Raw genomic sequence first — 20,987 nt, forward strand, 5'->3', positions numbered from 1 at the left:
TAGCTACATATTACGCAAGAGAAAGAAAGATCATGAAACGCGAAAAAATATCCAGAAAGTCGCAAAGAATGTGGATCACACATGGCTATCTGGATGTTACCACCTCACATGTCAAAGCATCATATCTACAGAGTGGGAGCAATAAAGCACGGAAAATGGTCATGGGCATCTTAAACGTTGAGTCAAACGTTCAGGAACTTGAAAAGCCTTCACTAATGTTCGTTGCATTTTCATAACAAACTTTATCATCATAACATTCTCAGGACTAGTCTAGAAGACTACAACAAATCTAAATCGAGCAGAGAAAGAGATAATTAACCTGCAGAGCCCATGTCGGTACTTGCATAGAAACTTCACACACACTTGCCCCACAAGCTATTGAAGCAGATCTCCGAGGCTCAGAGAAAACCCGCTCTGTTTCTTCTGAGTTGACCACTGAATGGACTAGTTGGATCTTCTCAATCACCTCATGTTTTATGTGATTTTCCAAAAGCTGTTATTTACAAAGGAGACTAATGATAAACCCCATTGCACATGTATGCAGAGTAAAGCTCATATTTAGGAAGGTTAAAATCCCTTGCCTGGTCACTGAAACAGGTCTGCGCATTTCCAGACACCAGCATTGATATGTGTGCTGAAGAACAGGTCGAGATATCACACCGCATGGTCACTACACCACGAGTAAATGTTCCTGCTTGAAGAGGAGGTGCTGGAGCACTGCATTATGAAAGTAACAGTAAGTCTTAAAACTAACTCCATAGGCACAAAATCAAAGATTATTCGAGGGATGCACAACATATCATTAGGCCATATAAACTACATACCTAGAACGGTTATGGAGCCTACTTCCTCGCATCTGGAACAACGAAATGATAAAGTTATTTTGATAGGACTAAAATGCACACATTTTCGTATGCCCACTAATAAAGAAAAAGCTAAACTGAAAACTAACAAGCTACTCACTTCTACTCTCAAGAGAGCATTAAGTCCTTCCACCAAAGATCCCAGTACAGATGTATCCTGAAATAGAGAACCAGCTTTAGAAGTGAAAATAGCATAGAGAAATACGAACATTTGCGCAAACAAGCCAAGCATCATAAAATGTGCAAGAAGGTCAGTAACACCCACCAGTGTGCATGGAGGTCCACACAAAAGGAATCTCACGGTAACATCTTCGTCATATATCTTTATTGACGGGAGGCTCTCTAATGAATTTTCGTCTTCTAGTTCATCAGCTTCTGGCGAAACCACGTCAATCTTTGGAGGGTCTCCAAGCAAGCAGGGTCCCATCTCATAATTCATTTTACGGTTGCTGTTCGAAGGAAGGACGGTATTGTCACTCGTACAATAGAGTCGGAAAGATGCCTCTGCAACATGGAACACATCCCATGTATCACTGCACGAACTGCATTGCCAAACAACATAGCATAGTCAACTAAATTTGTAGACTAGGTGAAAAAGTGTATATAATGTAGATGTTAATCAGACTAAAATTAAGGCTTTTCGCAATTTCAGATGCTCGGGTTAACAAATATTACCTCTGTATGACTGAAAACAGAGCATGGCGAAAATGGCAGGCTGCATATTTCGTGAAAGCATTTTTCCAATATATAACATATTGAACACCCTGCCAAACCAAAGCACCAATAGAAAGAAAAGAACAAAACTGATTTAGAAGGACTAAGATTAATGTTACTATCAATTTAAGCAATTTATTCGAAGGGCTTTTATATAATAACTGTTTTTTTCAACTACTCTTAACCTAAACCATAGGTGAAATAGAGCAACAAAGAGATAACAAGAAGAAAACGTACTAAACAGTAAAGGAACAGAAAAGTGCAAGGTGGTTATCAAGAATGGTGTACCTTAGAGTAGAGTGCTTGAGCTAATTCTTCACCATTTGGAAGCTCAAGGTAAACCTGAGAAAACAATATGAAACCAAAGCATATTAATATCTCACTAGGGACCATTAGGGTTCTTGTTATGAAAAATGTTTTAACATAAACGTAGAGGAAACTCTATAGAGCCTTTTAAGCGAATCATCAAGAGACTAACAACAATCTATAAAGAAAATATCTTAGTGACACCAAACCAACTTCAGATGGTAAAAGGAAATCCTTAACTAAAAAGAGTAACATAAAACAACGAATGCACCCACCGTTGTCGGTAATGTGGAACCAAACAGAGCAACCAAGGCATCAGGAGTAGAAAAATCAGTAAATCCCAACACAAAGGGACCAACTTCATCACTATCTCCACTCTGCTCCCCTTGCAAGTAGACAAAATCCGTAGCAGAAGAGTTAACAGCAACCTGGAACTCCTCTGTCGTAGGATTATTCAGTACCTGAATCTACAACATGACAAAAAAAAAAGCATACACCAAATGCTTAAACATCTCCATAAAAATTTCACTAAAGTCCAGTAATATCTGAAGCGACTGAAGAGTCTCACCAGCTAACAAATTCCCTACATACATAACTAGAACCAACTTAGTTCAACATTGTCCAATCTTACTAAAAATTCCCAATTTCAACCAACAATCTAGCAAATCATTTATGAAAAAAGTCATAATACCTTGAGTCGCCCTGAAGAAGAGAGATCTGGAAAAGGGTATTTGGGTTGAAGAGGAGGAGGAGGAGGAGCTCCATCTATCTGGTTATCATTCTCTCTAGAAACAACTGCCACAACATTACAACGGTTTCTCGAAAAACCTTGACCATGAAACATCATTCAAAGCATAACCAAACTTTCTCTAACTCTCTACGAAACTGGCAGCCAAAATGACCCAAAAGAGACAACAGCTACAAAGAAGAGAACAATTCGACAAAAGAAAAGAAAAAAAAACCCTAAAGAATAAGTTCGTCAAGAACCCACTAGTGTGTCGTGCCAAAGGCACGAGTAAATCTGAGTTAAAAGCAAAAACAGATTACTCTCGCGACCTCGAATCAGCCCTAACTGAAAGAAAAGAAAGAAAAAAAAAACCCTAATTTCGAACTCTTAGAGGTGAAATCGACGAAACCCAGAAAAGAAGAAGACGGATTTTATTGGAAAAGGGGAAACTAAGAAGGAGAAGAGGCCCATTCCCAAAACTTGCTGTTGATTAGAAGACCGTGAAAAAGGAAGCAACTTTGATGATGAGATTAAAGATCACACACACACAAAAGATTAAAATTAGAAAAAAATCTCAAGAACAATAGAGAAATTGTTGATTTTTTGTATTTCCTTTTAAGAACTATAATAATAATAATAGTCTACAGTGTTTGTGTTTGTGTTCGTGTTTGTTACAATGTTACCCCATTCAGAACAGAACACAAACACAAACACAAAAAAAAAAAAAAAAAAAAAAAAAAAAAAAAAAAAAAAAAAAANGAAAAAAAAAATCAAACATACATAGGTGAATTTTTGTAATTAAAATTAAGAGTTAACAACAAACAAACAACTCAGATTAATTCCTCAGACAAAGAGAGATGGTTTTGTTATGTTTTTTTGTTATATCTTTTTAACTAAAACGATTCGTCTTTCAACACTTCGTCACACAAAAAGAGCGAAACCGAGAGAACGATCGTCATGTGATGATGTTATGTTACTTTGTCCTTCTCTTAAGAGATTTTTAAAGATCTCTTTGATCAAAAGCTATAGTACCAGGTGAATATAGACATTATCAGGGTTAAAAAATCAAAGCTATTTACTGTTTTACTTTTGCTGTTTTCAATCCATATATGAAAAACACAAGCACACAAAATATATATATTGGAAAAGTTAAATAATACTGTAGCAAATCAGTCGTCTTTTTTCTTCTTTCCAACTAAATAGTAGCAATCAATCTATTCAATTATTTTCTGTATCTGATAAACTATACAAACTGCATTACATGTCTATACTTGTTTGAAACATTTATTCATTTCACAGTCTGATCTTGCTATTTTTAATATTGACATGTATCAATTTCTACGAGAGATAAAAGACACAAGTAGTAATCTAGACATGTAAAAGGAATACGTTTAAAAGCTCCTCTTTAGCTTATCTTAGACAGGTAATATATATAAGAAGGACGTTCCCCTTAACCTTAAAAAATTATCCAAAAGTCGAGATATATCAAAAGAGAACAGCTGGATTTCCTAATATCTTCATCTAATCATGATTGTTAGGAAAAAAATATGTATAAGATGATGATAATTACAAAATAAATCGTTTTACGTATTTCTTTTGCCTTTTCTATTAGTCGGCTTGCAAACAAAAGGAAACAAGAGAAAAGAACAATTTCAAGTGCAAAAGGAAACAGAGAAGCTCATCTTTGGCTATATAAGGAGGTTTTCGTCCCCTAAGCCCTAACGTTTAAAGATCATCTAAACAAGGAATTATAAGAGAGAAATAGAGAAAGAGCAAAGAGAGATCTCCTTCTTTGTTGGACTGTTCTTCTTCTTCGTGTGTGTTTCTCATAGTTTTGCGATCTCCTTCTTTTGTTGTTGCCTGATTTGCCTTTTTTTTGTTTAATCGATCGTGTGCTCTGAAGTTATGGGAGAACGCAAAAGCCTAAACAAGTATTATTCGCCAGATTTCAATCCGAAGAAGATACCTCGCCTCCAGAAACCGAAAAATCAGCAGAAGAAGATTCGATTTATGCTTCCACTACGTGTTCGATGCAACACATGTGGTAATTACATGTCGGAAGGCACCAAATTCAATTGCCGTCAAGAAGACGTCATCAACGAGACGTACCTAGGCATTAAAATCCTTAGTTTCTACATCAAGTGCACAAAATGCTTGGCGGAGGTGATAATTAAGACCGATCCAAAGAACAGTAGTTATACTGTCGAATCAGGTGCAACTTGCCTGTATAATGGAGTCGAGGAGAAGGAGAAGAAGCGTGAGGTAACTGAAAACGCATTGGAGTCCTTAGAGAGGAGAACTGTGGTATCTAAAAGAGAGATCGAAGTTATGGCTGCACTTGATGAGGTTAAGTCTATGAAGTCTAGACGAGCCTCCGTGAGCGTAGACTCCATGCTTGAGGCTTTGAGTTGAAGAAAAAAGCAAGAAGAAGAGAACGTGGAGGAAGAATTGCTCATCAAGTCAATAAAATTTGGTAAGCGGACTAGAAGGATTGATGAAGAGATAAACAAAAATCTATGAGGCGTTTGATGAGAAGAAGAAGAAGGCTTATAATAAGAGACGTGATTGCGGTAATTATCCCAGTCAAATCTCTTCTGTTTGCATAATGACATGTCGAAGAAGACTGTAAAGGAGGGACTCGAATCTCTGTGTCACACCTATGGCACCGACAGCGATTAGGAGAAGTAAATCCTATATTATAATTTTTTTTATTAGTTGGAATCGGTTATGTTAATTAGATTTTGATCATATTATCATTCACTGAAGATCAATGTAGGAATCTTTGTTTCGAATTTTTTTTTGTTTGACACTGAAATTACATACACTTCTAAATCCTTGAGCGGATTCAGTTTTGAGCTTTAAGATCTAATTATGGAGAGCTTTTTATATGATGCTTTCTATCAGACCTTTCATTCCTCTAGACATATTATAACATCAAGGCATTAGTGTCCTTTAAAACTTGTAAACGTACTAAGTTTGGTGTGTGTCCTTTAAAACTTCTAATTTCTAAACGTACTAAGTTTGGTGTTTCTCTACCTTTGTCTTGCACATCTCATGGTGTCATTCTTCAGGTTGTCTTTCCCATCTTTTAGAATCCTGAAATAACACAACATTAGCATGAGAATGGAACATCACAATCAATCAATAACTTGGATCTTTTTGTTGAAATCTATCTAACTCACCTGGTACAAGAATCAAACTGTGAAAGTAAACACAACTGTTTGAAGGGGCACAAATCTTTGAATGGTTATACCTCTGAACATATGTTTGCTCCACCGCAGTTTGCGAAAGTTTCATCAATTTGATCTAAGAAACATCACCTGATGTTACCTCTTCACAAAAGATTGTGATATTGTTTAGGTTGTGATACACGCTTTGGCATTACGTATCATAGGAGAAAGAGGAAGAATTGAGAAGTTTCTAGTTCTTTTAAGTATCATGTTTCCTTTTCTATTTAGAACTTGGTTTTTGAATTTTTACTTTTAGTTAAGGTGTTAAGGTTGTAAAGGGATCTATAAATAGGTCCCTAAAACATCAATAATATTCATCTTCCAAACAATTAACCTAATTCTCTAAACAAAAGACTTGGGTGAAAGGAAGTTAAGCTTTTGAAATCTCTTTTGTTCTCTTTATTCTAAGCATAAACTACGGGGGTGACTACTATGGCTAAGGCTTTGGCTCATAACAGGTTGACGAAATAGTTTGGAGCATGATGAATGAAAGGATGATCACTTGTGATGATAAAAAGTTTCTTCCAAGCTGAAACTGGAACTCAGTAACCCACAGCTCAGTAAGTTCTCTGTGTCTTTGATAAAGGAGAGAGATTCTATCTCCCTAGAAACACGATAAAACTGTTGTAGTCGCATCCAATGGCCTGACTACAAAAGGAAGTCTAACTAATATAAACGATTCCGTACGTTGAAAAGTTAAACGACTGCACAAAGACTTCATTGCTTTCAGACCAGCAAGCCAACCAAAAAGAATTTTCTCGCAGTGATAGCACAACAAACCTATCCCTATACATAGTCCAAGTTTCAGCCATGGACATTACATATTGCTGCTTCAAGTGTATAACTCACACAATCATCATCATAATAGCGACCAAAGAGATTGAATCTTAAAACCTTGTATATCATGTCTCTTGTGCGTCCAAGGCAGTAGTATTCATAGATGGACATATGCTCTCTACTGTCTATCCATCCACATACTTGTAAGTTGCAATTTCCAGATTGCAATTTTGCGAGAATCGGTGTAGAACAAAATTAATCCATCACAGGCTGACATACCTCAGATATGTTCACCAAAATCACACAGTTTGAAGTATAAAGGAGATTGATCAAAGTTCTCTGATATCCATATCTGAGAAGAGTCTTTTGAGTGAAGGGAAGACAAGTACTTGTGGCTGTTTTTCAGATGGGCGAATCTGTTTTGACTTAAGAGAGTTCTCCAATCTTTACAAGTGACTTGAAACCTCACAAGTGGTTTCACTGGAAGCTGACTGAGAATGTTCTCCACTAGATCTGTTGGGAGAACAAACCAACTAAATTTTCTACAAAAGCAACAACATCATGAGATTTGTGGATTTTCTCGCCCCGTGTCTCTGGTTTCTTCCCATTATAAGATTGATTGTCAAATAACCAAACTCGTACAACAACACATTTTTCAGCAGCTAGTCGACGAAAGTGGTCTATATCAGACTCTGAAATAGGACCTTGACCATGCGCTAACCGCTCTTTGAACTGTTTTCTAAGACTGTCTTTTACTTTTGCATGAGAAAACAACTTCCAATCAATAATTTGTTTCTCCCTGGTACAAATTCATCACAAGGTCTTTCTTTCCAAGGTTCTTCTCCTCCTTTTTTCTTAAGATCATTGGACTGTTTATTATCCATCTGGAGGATTTTTTGTGTAGATACCAATAAATCAAGAAAAGATGGACACAACAAGCTGAAATTTGCTTTATAACATGTCCTCTGATTCCATTATCTTGCCTTTGTATCTCTGATTTACATATGTCTCCATTTATCTCCTTTGAATTTACATATAGTAAACACAAATGAGGACTCTCCTCCTAGCTCTGTCTCTCACCCTGGGCGAGATCTCTTGAAATTTTCTTGATTCGATATTTCTTCTATTGTTAATCATATGATTTTTGATTCTTAATTATGTTGTTAATACATAGTGCATAATTTGGAATGAAATAATTTTTTTGTATACATTTTTAAAAAAGAATACAATTTTTGTAATTATAAATCTTATATATGTCATTGAAAAAAAAAATCTTATACATGTCTCGCATACTATTTCAGAAAATGATATACATGATTTATAAAATCCAGAGTTTGAACATCGACGATATGCTAAACAAATGTGGTTGACCTATTAGTAAATAACTAGATTAAGACCTGTGCTAGAGCACAAGTTGAAATTTATTTTCTTTATATTGTAATTTTTATATAAAATATAATTTATGTGATTGTATTTAAAAGTTTTTTTACATAAAATATTATGCAATAAAATCATATGCTAAATATGATGGCTTGAAAAAAGACATATATTTTGTAAGTTTTATATTGTTAATCATTCTACATCAGAACCCGTGCTATAACACTGATTAAATTTTATTTTATACAAAATTTTGTATATTTTATATTTTAATTTTAATATGTTGTATTAGTTTATGTATGTGAAGTTATTTCAGCAATGTATATTCTACATCATGACTTGAATGTCATTATAAGACATAATTTTGTAAATTTGGTTTTTAAAAAACGAGTTATTATATTATGAGTAATTTAATATAGGGTTTGTTAGATTTTTAGTACATACACTATTCATAATTGGAAATAAGAGATGTGTGAGAGAGAGGGTGTAAGAGATAGAAATTAATGTGGGACATAGGGTAATGGTGAATATTACTTAAACATCCTTGTCGATTTTTTTGAACAAGAAAGAAGAGAGAGGGAAGGAAGAAGAGAGAAAAGGAGATTATTTTTTATTTTATTTTTTTACGCTCAGATTTTTTTTTTTTTTTTTGTATTCTCCTTCTATCTAAAAACTAAAATATTAGTCAATGAATTTTTTTTTAAACCAAATTCGAGATATAAAAAAAAGCTATGTTTTTTTCTCTATTAATTGATATGCATTTTGTTTGATGAATTTTAAATATAATTTCATATATTATATTATCCGTACACATTATTAAGAGTACAAATATCTGTACACATTATCAAGTGTACAGAGGTATATATTTTATATATTATATTATCCGTACACATTATTAAAGAGTACAGATGTCCGTACACATTATCAAGTGTACATATATAATATATTTAATTCGTACACTATTTTAAGTATACAAACATCTGTACATTTAATAAGGTGTACAAATATCTGTACACTTAAAAATAGTGTATGAATAATATAAAATTTATATCAAAGTGTAAAAAAAAAATATAGTTTTTTTCTGTTGCTAAGAAGTTTTAAAAAAATGTATATTAACAATTATTTGAAAAATCAAGAAAATGGGAAAAAATAGGAATAATGGCATGAAGGTAATTATGTATGTTAGGGGATGGCAAAAAAGAGAATCCAACAGTTGCAAATAGTGGTCAATGTACTACTTTGCCAATTATGAATAGTAAACGTATTAGTTTTCAAATTAAGTTTTAAAAATGTATGTTTTTTCCTATTATCTCTTTAATATATTGTTATAATTTTTGTTTTAATATACTTGGTTTCTTGAAATTCTTTCATATTATAGTGACATATTATTGACATTGCTATAACAAATCAATTTAGAGTGTTTATAGTTTCTAACTTTTATATCAAGTTTCAATATTTTAAAAATATTTCAAAATAAATTATTTAAAGTTTATTATTTTACATAAAATTATAAAATTCAACAAAAAAATATGAAACTGAATTTAAATATTCAAATTTTGACTCTTACTCAGTAATTTTTTTTAATTCAATAGATATTATTTTTAAAGAATAATATTACTAAACCTTCAATATTTTATAGATTGAGCTGTTTTAAAAATTCAACTTATGGTATATCCAGAAATAAAACTATTTTTAATTATAATAAATAATATGATAATTTATTTGTTTAACAAAATATACTCATATATAAAAATAAGAGGTGAAGTATAATGATAAATAACAAATTAATATGTTAAGTTAGATATCAAATATGGATGAATAATTTAATAAAGGAAATAAATATGGTATGTTAGATGATATCGAATGATTCTTTAGAATATTCTCTTTAAGATTTTCCGAAATAAATTAAAGTTACAACCACTATTTAACTTGTAACCAATTAATCTATAACCTATTTGTAACCAACTTATTAATATTATATAGTCTACAAAACAATGTTTTGTATTTCCGTTTTATTATAAAGGGGATTCCTCATTCCATACAATATCAAACTTGTAGATTAATTATCACCAAGACCATATACAAAGTATATAACATCCAGACAAATAATAACTGTATAGAACAAAATATATAACATCCAGACAAATAATAAATGTATAGAATACTAGAAAGGATATATGAAGAGATACTATATAAAGCATACAATCAAAAATGATTAGTTTACGAACCTAAACCAGCAATGTAAGTGATACCGGTTGATGGTAACCACAGGTTCCCTTGTATGAATTGAGCTACCGTAAAGTTATTAGCCTCGGCCGAAGTATTCAACAAATGGTATCCTGGCCACTTAACACGACGGTCAAGACTAGCCCCCGGTCCGCTGTTCATATACTCACCATAATATAATGTATCCAATGCAAAATTTCCGTTCCATTCGAGCCATCCTTCGGGCTTGAGAGCATCACTCATGTAGTTTTGCATGAACACTGTTCTAGAATACAATTTCCACGGTCGACCCAAGTAAGTAGCGGTTGTATTTAAGTTTGGAAGTAGGTCGGTATCAGCCGTTATGTTGCTAAATTGGATTGTGAATCCAGTTGGTTCGTTTGGATCTTTACGTCCTTGAGCCGTGATGCTGTTCTTCTGGTTTGGTAGGCCTTGTTTGGCTTTTATTTGGCAGTTTTGGAATATGGCAGTGGCATCTCCGAATATAAAGTCTACGGTGCCTGTTATAATGCACTCTCTAAAGAATTGACGCATTGAGTGGGCATAGAGAGTGTCTTGGTAACCTCTCATCGCGCACCGATAAAAGACCCCGAGATCCGTATCCGACCGTAGTGCGACTGCTTGGTGTTTTTCAGGTCCTGCTGTGTTTTGGAACGTGATATCGCGTGCAATGAATCCTCTACCGCTCACAGCTGCAAAATATTTTATAACCAGTTCAAAAATCTCCTTCAATTGTAAAAGAAAACTTACAAAGATAAAATACTATTTTTTTTGATTCAACCATATTATACATCTCAGTTAAAAACTCATTTTAATATAAAAAATTAACAATTTTAAAGTAATAATAAAATTATTATTCTAAGTAATTATTGCAATATACTTTTAGAAAAATATAAACCTTGAAAATTCGTAATTTTTTTAATTAAATTTTTGATATGATTAATATATTAGTATATCTGATAAAATTAATTTCTAGATAAACTAGGTGAAAAACGCTTAATTTATTTCACTAACCAAAAGTAGCAGACCGGAAAGTAGTCCAGCCATCGATAAAACTCCGGTTACCGGTGATCACGGTGGCATCAATGCCATCACCAACCATCATAATGTTCCACTTCTTCTTTTTAATCTCCACATTCTCCACATATACACCTCTTTTCACATGTATCACATATCTTTTCGTGCTATAGTCCGGTGCGGCCAACACCGCGTCACTTATCGTCTTGAAATTCCCAGTCCCATCTGCGGCTACAACCGCGTCAGCAGCCGTTTGTGAGCTATCAGTTTGCAGCAACTTCCGATCACCGGGTTTAACCCATGAGGGAAACTTACTGAAGCCACTATGAGCGGTGGCCGTCGTGTGGGCTTTCATGGGCTTGGATTTGGGCTTAGAGGGAGGAGGGTGAACCATCGTTAGTAAATTTCGGACGGTAGAACTGACCCGGCTAAGACCACCGGCCACGACTTTTCTGATAATTCCATTAGTGCCTTCGAAGCCGTCGAGACACGTGTCTTGGTTAGAAAGTGCGGCGCTTATCCATGTCCTTAGATCCGAACCCACGTCCCCTGTACTGTTATCTTTACCTGACAGTGACAGTATTATGTACTTCATTCATTTACATTTTACATCTTGTTACCCAATCGTACAAATGTCTGATAATGTATTAGTAGCATTTAATCTGAGCATATTATTGTAGAGTTTATTTTTTTTGTATGTTTTTTGGTTACTTAAGTTAATGTTGAAATGTGTTTCGATAGATTCCTAATATATATTGTGTACTCCTTTTAATTTATTTTTGATTTCTTGTAACGGAAATTCTTTTATTTCTTTCCAAATTCTAATTAATTCGAAACACATCATGTGAATTGGCCACATAAAGTATATTTAAAGATCGACAATGCAATTAACTATGGACGTAGTTTTTATTTTCATATTATAATATCAAGATCCACATAAATGCAAGGTTTCTTTTTTTCTTTTTCTTTTTTTTATGCAAAACTTATTAGTACGTTTGCTTACATTCATCTTTCTTTCTTCCTATAAAAGGGCAAGATTTCAAGGTTAACTTTGGAGCAAAATATTCTATACCCACGGGCCACGTCGAAGATTAATCACCGACGATAAGATACCAAATCACTTTCTTCTTTAAAGCAAAAAAAGTTCTGTGAATCCGATTCAGCAGAAGAAAGTCTTGAAAGTTATCAAATATTTATTTAAAAGATATGGAAAAGTAAAAACAAACAAAAAATAGGTCGGTTCATGTCAATTGATGCTTAATAAATGGACTTGTGTAATGTTCTTTTCCGTCGGCTCCTAGTTGCACAGTACTACTACTACTGACTCAAACAAAACAAATAACATAAAAAATGGACTTATAATTGTAAAGCTAGTAAACATAATAAATGCGAGTTACGTTATCGTGATTTTTATTAATTAACTTTGTTAATTTTTTAATTTATTTTTGGATAATTGATATTTGTAACTTTGTATTTAAGTTTGTAATATACATAGCATCTTTTCGAGTGATCACATCTTTGTAACACGATTTTGCATGCAAAAAAAAAAAAAAAAAANAAAGACTAGTAAGTGTAAAAAAGTTACCGTTGGGGTTTTGAGAAGCAGAGATGATCCAAGAAAGCTCTACGGCGGCGGAATCTAGAAGATCAACGCAATCAAGAATCGCATTGGACACTCGTGACTTCCCCACTTTCTTGTCGAACTTGGACACTATAGCTCCCGCTTTTTGTATAGCGTCAATGACAGTTTTGGCCGCTTCGGCGAACTCTGACGACGGGACTCTAAAACACTCCATTTGAACCAACCCATTAGAAGAAACCGCCTCTTTATGAGCGGAACATAAAGAGATGGTAAGAAAGAGGAAAAAGATCGGCGAACCGACTTGGCGGAACGTAGTCATCTATCGGAAAACACAGAGGAAGTTAAAGAGTGTCTCTCTCACACGCTATGAAGAGATTTAATTGACGAGTTGAGGTGAGTGATGTGTGATATTATTTATTTGTGAGAACGGGTCAGAGAGAGAGAGAGGGTAATGGCTAGCTAGGCAATAAAAAAGACGACATAGCCTCGCTTTTTATACTACAATTAATCGATTTGGACAGCAACAAAATGTTAAATAGACTTTTGATATTCGTTGAAAATTTGTCGGACCACAAATCTACATGGTTTGATAAAGGTTTCTGATTAGACTTGTGGATGCAATTATTTTTACTACGCAGATATTTCTCGTAAGTAGAACAAAGTCTTACAATGAAATAAAACCTAGTGATATATTGTTATTGTGTTATCATTTGGATTTAAAGTCTGACTAAAACATATAACCTAATGATTTGTGTTATCATTATCATTATGTAATCATCCCAATTCAAACGCGCGTAACATATGTTTTTATTTTTGTTTTACCAGAAATATATGTAGTTCTTGGTTAGTTCATCTTACAACAAAAATGGGTAGTCCAACTGTCCACGGATGATACGTATTCCAAACTCATACCCATCTAAACAACGAATCTAGTTTTTGGCTCTGACTGAACACGAAATGAAGCTAGAACTACGGAGATATAGATTCTAATTCTTACTTTATTACTCAAGAGCTAAACACATGCATCAAATGGGGTGGCATGCATAAAAAAAGTGTGGACAACTGGGACCACCCCTTAACCCAAAGGCGATGAATTGAATGAAACAATTGTTATCAAAATGAATTCAACAACGATGCGAGATGTGATCTGGGACAATCTTCATCTACACGTGTCCTTTCAAACAATTATCCTCGTCGGTACTCGCATTGATGACGGTATATTTTTTCTTGGCATACCATGCAATACACAAAAACTAAAAAAAATATTAAATTCATTTTTTTTTCTCTATAAGAATACTTTTTTAAAGAAAATATACATTTTAAACCACTAATATTCGGTTACGTCAAAGAAAATTGTAGCTTCTTGTGATGTTGGAAATTTGGAACTAAAAATATTTTTGGAACAAATTTACTGCAGTGTGTACTCTTCCGTCTAGACAGGGCACAAGTTCATAGCTGACATAATACCTATAATTTCATGGTTGCAATCACTATATATTGACAGAACTTAGCTTAATACTACACGGACGACTTATTGTGATAACATATTAACAATACCGCTGTATTTTTTTTAGCTGTGGATGTTCTCTATTACTAGTCTACATGCGAATAAAACATATGGCAGTAGACTAGCATTATACTCTGGATTTTGTATAAAATGGTGCATTTTGTGCTGTTAAATGTTGTTTGTGCATTTTTCTGTCACAATTGGCTACAAATCCGCTTGAGTATATAGAATATTATCGTACATGTATGTACATTTTTTTAACTAATCCGCAATATTTATAACATTGTATAGCTTGATTCTCTAGTTAATATTACTTTGTTTATTTTTCCTCATATGTATATATATATATATATTATTTTTTTGGAAGCCTAAACTGTATGAGAACCTAATTATCTTTCTGGTAGGTTGAAGTCTACATTATAGTTTTCTTTCCACCTCCATAATTTAATATATGATAATTCATTTAAAAAGCACAGATAAAAATATGAGAAAGCATAACATGTCGGTTTTTAAATTGAAAAAAATTAAGAGTGGTGTGGAGTCATGTGTCGGTGCCTCACATTTCATATCGCACTTGTTTTTGTGTTACACTGTTATAAGTCTCATTGGTGGGTCTTAAATCTAATCTTTTGGTCAATTTATCGGAGCCTATACTGGCTACTGAATGCATTTCTGTTGTCAAATTCTATACCACATCTAGTATACGTAGCGTTTTCAAAAACCCATATTCAATAAAGACCGTCCTTTGGATTTAACCTCAATTTTGTTTTTCTTAATTCCCGCTTTGAGAAATAAAACTGAGATGCATTCTTGTTATTATGTCCAAAAGCTTCAAGTTTGGAACCAATCGGCAATCACTATTTAACTCGATGAGTGAATACGATTAATTATATTTTGAAGTAAACATAAAAAGAAAAGAAAAAAAGAAAAAAAGATGCAAAACGCGTTTAATAACTTTGAATCTTTTTTCGCCATCATGTGCGCAATCACTTTCATGCAAATTACGTAATATGATAAGAGAACTTTTAATATTAATTTGCTTGTATTTTCAACGTCTAAGTAATTAACAAATTAAGTCTGTTCTTCAAATTTTACAATGAAACAAAAACTGAACAGAATTTAAACAAATTTTGGATTAACCTCGGTTCCACTTTACTCCAGATTCGTAAAATACCGGTGATGGTTACGTCCGAACCGACTTCAAGTTGAGTGAAAATGATGCTAAATTGTCTTTAGTTTTGAGCAAAAATAATAATAATAATAAAAATTCAAATACAGCAAAAACGCGTTCCATAACTTTGAAATCTTTTTTTTTGCCATCATGTGCGCAATCACTTTCCAATTTTCCATGCAAATGCAAAGTTGTAATTACTCGGTGCTTTTGCTTTGGCATGCACGATCATCTTATCTCCTTTGTCTCTTGAGCTTAACCCACTCTGTAGCAAACAGGTGTTGCATCTCTATTTGGAGCTTTCTGAATAAGAAAATAGACGTAGCTTGTATTTTCTAAAATATGTTACTTCCTCAGTTTATTGGAGAAACAAAAGAACTATGACATCAAAATTTTAACAAAAAAATTATGACATCAAAAATACCATATTATTTTTCTTCTCTCAGAAAAATGCTTATTAGAAAAATATCAATAAGCAAAATTTGGAAGAAATTTAGCATATGATTGATTGTACCCTTCAATTATACTTATTTGGTATTTTCGTATATAAATCCTTCTTTTTTTTTTTTGATTTAGCAAAAAAAATATATATAAATCCTTTTTTCCCTTGACATCTTCTTAGTATTTGAAGAAGACGAAGATTTATTTCTTCTTTTCTTCCGATCATAGTTAGAAGGTCTTCCAGGATTTCCTCTTCTCCATGGTGGTGGCAATACAGGCAACCTATTCAATCTAGGCCACAATGACATCCCTTACACAGGCCTAATACCATCAAGTTATGTCTCTTGCCACCTTTTCTTTGTGTAGTAGTCGTTAACATAATCCTCAACCTTCTCTTTTTTCCCTCTTATCACACTTGCCGCATGAGAACATGGGATTCCAACCATATGCCACTATAACCTACACCATTCTGCCATACCTCATGTGTGTTATTTCTGGCCATATATCTCTCGCAATATTGGGCTCCAGCATTTGCTTTTTCAATCTCAGCATGAGCTCTTTTTGTGAACCGTGTTTTCAACCTATCAACTATGATAAACCTCTTTGCATTTTTGACCATGCACTGTCTTCTTATGTCCTCAAGCAAATCCAGCAAAGGCTTTCTCCTAGCTTGTCTAATAGTCCTATTGAATGACTCACTAAGATTGTTAAGATTGTCATTGCAGCAAGTACCAATCTTAAAAAAAGCTCTTGACCAGGTTATTGGATTTGTAGGTTGCAGAGTGGTGTATGCTTGAGGGTTGTACTGCTTGAGTTTTGCAATATTTTCATTGAACTGCCCTGTGGTGTAGCTGCGTGCTATCCTCCAAAAAATGTGTTGTAGTTCTTGGTCGTGGTTGTCTCGCTTCCAATTATCCATTATGTGTTTTGCACATTGTGGATGCTCAGCCTGTGGAAGGATGTTACTGATTGCTTTAACTAAACCCTGCAAAAAAAAAAGTAATGAAAGTGTAAGTCTGATGTTCATATATTTTACCTTGTTTTCCCTTAGTTTATTCACAACTTTTACATCTTTTGCTATCCATTTAGGCCATTATTGTGTAGCTTTAGGACTAATCATGCATTAGAGTATAGTTGCATTGCATTTGCATCTTTTCATGCATAAACAGGTGATTTTGGAGCTTAAGGAGCATGGAAGCAATGCTGAGGAGAAGTGAAGCAATCCTGAGGAGAAAACAAGAGAGTTAAGGCTGTAGAATCAAGGTCCGGAGTCCAACTCGACCGCACCACTCGACCACCACTCGACCGTGTGCTGAGGAGGACTCGACCGAGTGGAGAATGCACGAGAGAAGCCAGCTCGACCAGCCACTCGACCGAGCACTGGTCGAGTTGACCGAGCCGTTGACTGCTTTGACTTTTTGTATTTTTAGGGCTTCCACCTCACCTCCTATATAAGGCCCTTGTACCTGCAGCCACCAAAGAGTCCAGCTTTTTAGAGAGTCTAAAACCTAGTTTTTACCTTTTTTAGATTTTATTCCTTTTGCACTTTCTTTTATTTTAGATTTTGTACTTGTTTAAGAAAGAAAGACTAGATTCTTGTATTTTGTTTGTTTCATAACTTTCAAAATATTAAGATTTCGAGTTTTATTTCTTCATCAATATTGTAGATCTCTGTTTCATCTTTCTAATGATGCAAGTTTCAATATTTTCTGGGTTTTTGACATATTTCACCATGTGTTCTTGTGAGTAGTTTGCTTAGGACCTTGAGGATGGGTTAGGCTGGGTTGATCTTGTGGTTTGTTTGATTTGGTCAAGCTTGATTGTTGTAGATCTCTTCTAGGCTAGATGATCTTAATGCTGATCCTATATCTGAGAAGGTAGGGTTTGATTTCAAGCATCTTAGCATCACACCAATGTCTAAGGAGCATAGATAAGGCTAGATCTAGAGCTTACCATTAGGCTTGCTAAGAGATTAGAAGTCTTGTTTGGTTTGAGATGTATTGCTTAATGCCTGCTTGTGTAGATTCTTTTCTTTGTGAGAACAAGTCTAGAAATGCATAGGTTTGATTGTTTCTTGCCATGAGAGTGGATTAAACATGTCTTAGAATAGTATGTCTAGAGATCAGCTCAAAGTTTGCTTGAGATTTGTTGACCAAGTTAGATAACCACAATGATTAGCTCAGCCCATGAATCCCTCCTCAAGGCCTTCTTTGTTTATTGAAATCTTAGTCTAAATATCATTGCTTGCTTGTTGTTTGATTAGTTTTAGCATTGCTCTGTTTTTCTTGTGTTGCTCTGTTTTCTCGTTTAGTCTAGCTCGACCACGTACTCGACCTACACTCGGTCGAGTGCTGCTCGAGTTCATCCCCAGAACTTGTGTTTTTGATTTGTGATTGTCTTGTTTCATTCCTGTTTCATTTCCATTGCATTCACGTAGTTTCCTGTTCATTACTTGTCTTGCATTAGTTCATTAGCATAGTTTCTATCTTTGTTCTAGTTTCATTATAGCTTTAAGTTGTTTGTTCTGTTTGCATTTAGTATCCTGTTCTAGTTGTTTTTACTTTCTGCATTTCATATCTCATTTTAGGATTGTTAGTGACAAACAATCTTTACAATTGGCTTGACTTAGACTCATATGCACATCTTAATTGTTCACAATCACTCAGATAGGATTGACACCTCTTATACTGCAACTGCATAAGGGGAATTGAAACACCCTGACTTCTATTCATTCCATACATCATTCATTCACCACACCACAAAGAAAGTCAGTTTCAAAGTCTCATATTAGTCAATCAAGTTTCAAAATGAAACCCGAGACAACAACAAAAAAAAAGAAATGAAAGTCTCATACTTACCGATTTTTTATCCAAAATGAGAGCTAGAGGTGTCATTGTAACCAGACCCAAACTTGCTGAGAGATGTCTCAAAAACCAGTCCCAATTATCATCATTTTCTATTTCTAAAACTGCCCAATCAAGAGGTACAATCCTATTGTCCCCATCCCTTCCAACTGCAGCTAGAACATGCCCTTTTATATCCCATTTTAAAAAATCTCCATTTATTCCTACGATAGGTTTACAAGTTTTTTTCCATGTATCCTTTTGAGCTTTAAAACATATATACAACCGATAAAACCTCTATTTGCTTCTGATTATTGGCCCTGAAACTGTCTCAATCTCAAATTCTGAGACTTTGTTCTGATTCAATACCTCTGCTTGATAATCCCATATTCTTGCAAAATGTGATTCATGACTAGCCTTTCTTGCACTCATCACTTTGGTCTTCGCCTTTGCATACTGATCTGGAGTTACTTCTAAGTTATACTCCCTCTTAATCTCAGCAGCCATCTCGTATTTTGTAAGCTTTAGCTTTATCCTTAGCCTTTCCTCAAACAAAAATGCTATAGAAGACCTCTTCAACATTTTTGAATACCCTGACCTAACACATATATGCTCATTCACATAAACTCTAATTTGCATCTTATGCTTCCTCTTCTCATATGAGCAATACACTCTCCAAGGACACTTAACACCATCCTCATCAACATAGCAACACTTTGCACCAACCAAGAAAGCATTAGACCAATAGAGTTTAATATTGTACCTTGTCTTCAAAGAGTACATCAACACGGCAAGCTTGAAGTTTTCGGGAGAGTTGTATGTTTTCTCCACCGCTAGCAAAGACTCTGGATCAGACCAATCTTTAGGAGCTGCCTCGTCTTTGTCTTCTTCTTTGATCTCATCTTCATCGTCCGACGACAAAGGATTTGGTAGCTTGTCATCATCCCATATATCATCACCACTGTCAGAATCGGAACCAGCTTCCTCTGTTCTAACCATCTCCGGGAAATCATCTTCAATGTTTAAGTTAGCATCTTCTTCAAGAGCCGCTTCTTCGACATTAGCTTCTTCATTTCCACCACCTAGTGCATCATCAACATCATTGCAATCCTCATCTCCATACACCACACAGTCATTTTCACTGTCAAGGACCACTGCAGGCTCCACTTCGTCATCTTCATCACTTCTTTTTTTACGTTTTTGACACCGACGAGAAGCTCCACCTCTACCTCTCTTTCCTTTATCTCCAACAACAGATTCAGCAACCGGTTCACCACCTCCATCTCCGACATTAGAAACTGCTACGTCTTGCGGTTGAGCTCGAACTCCATCTTCAACTTGAGGACCTTCATCTAATGGATTTCGATCAAACACAATTAAACTCATTGATTCATCTTCTGGTGGCGTTGCAACAAACGATATCACACCTATATTTCTCACTTTTGGCATTTGGGACTAAGAAATCGATTGGGGAAAATCGAGAATTAGGGTTTGAGGAAATTGAGAATTGGGGATTTCGAATTGGGGAATTAGGGATTTTGTTTTCGATTTGGGGATTTTTGTTGTTTTTGCTCAGGTTCAAACAATGTCGTTTTGACACTAACGGGAAAGTATTAACGACCTCTTAACATTGGCTAATTGCTCTATTTAGAGATTTAATGACATGTTCTTTTCCGTCAACAAAGATATGATGATTTAAACAGTAAGTCAACATAAGTTCATGTTTAAAATGGCCTCCCACAAAGTTAGTGATTAAAATGGCCGCAATTTGAAAGTTCGTGATTTTAATGACATTTTTCTCTATAAATATATGTATTAAGCATGCTAAATAAATAAAACTTCTCTAAATTAATAAAGTCGACCATAATATTTAATTAATTTCTAACGGTATATATTTATCTACAAACTAATATTTATTAAGTTACAGAGATTTTTTTTAATTGTTAAAGTACTAGAAGATTGTGAGCTAAGAGATTTTGATCTAAATAAAATTAATGTTGTGGGTGTTACAAACTTTGTAGTTTTGGACCTTGTATAACAATAACTAACAAACAAATTATAGATGAATTCACTTGTACAAACGATAATATTCAAAAATTAAAAATTTACATCACAGTTTAGCAAATATTTATAGTTATAGAACTATATTATGTTATTTTTGAAAATACAATATGACTATTTGTGATATAACAAAAATTAGTGATGA

General features: G+C 34.2%; 3 protein-coding genes across 3 annotated transcripts; 1 reads left to right on the top strand and 2 right to left on the bottom strand.

Annotated features, from left to right (window-relative positions):
- LOC104780229 (AT-rich interactive domain-containing protein 4-like) lies at positions 207 to 3,221 on the bottom strand. Its single transcript, XM_010504733.2, has 9 exons — positions 2,575 to 3,221; positions 2,159 to 2,350; positions 1,866 to 1,919; positions 1,539 to 1,627; positions 1,129 to 1,405; positions 964 to 1,020; positions 825 to 856; positions 582 to 717; positions 207 to 493 (listed from the first exon to the last, which is right to left on the bottom strand). Exons 1-9 carry the CDS (start codon positions 2,728 to 2,730, stop codon positions 290 to 292), a joined length of 1,197 nt encoding a protein of 398 aa, XP_010503035.1. The 5' UTR covers positions 2,731 to 3,221; the 3' UTR covers positions 207 to 289.
- Positions 4,228 to 5,278, top strand: LOC104783733 (coiled-coil domain-containing protein 94 homolog). Its single transcript, XM_019244360.1, has one exon. The coding sequence runs from the start codon at positions 4,516 to 4,518 to the stop codon at positions 5,020 to 5,022; it is 507 nt and encodes a 168-aa protein (XP_019099905.1). The 5' UTR covers positions 4,228 to 4,515; the 3' UTR covers positions 5,023 to 5,278.
- LOC104780230 (probable pectinesterase/pectinesterase inhibitor 32) lies at positions 10,034 to 13,290 on the bottom strand. Its single transcript, XM_010504734.2, has 3 exons — positions 12,823 to 13,290; positions 11,235 to 11,804; positions 10,034 to 10,912 (listed from the first exon to the last, which is right to left on the bottom strand). Exons 1-3 carry the CDS (start codon positions 13,136 to 13,138, stop codon positions 10,215 to 10,217), a joined length of 1,584 nt encoding a protein of 527 aa, XP_010503036.1. The 5' UTR covers positions 13,139 to 13,290; the 3' UTR covers positions 10,034 to 10,214.

This window comes from Camelina sativa, chromosome 4 (genome assembly GCF_000633955.1).
Source record: "Camelina sativa cultivar DH55 chromosome 4, Cs, whole genome shotgun sequence".
NCBI classification, from domain to species: domain Eukaryota; kingdom Viridiplantae; phylum Streptophyta; class Magnoliopsida; order Brassicales; family Brassicaceae; genus Camelina; species Camelina sativa.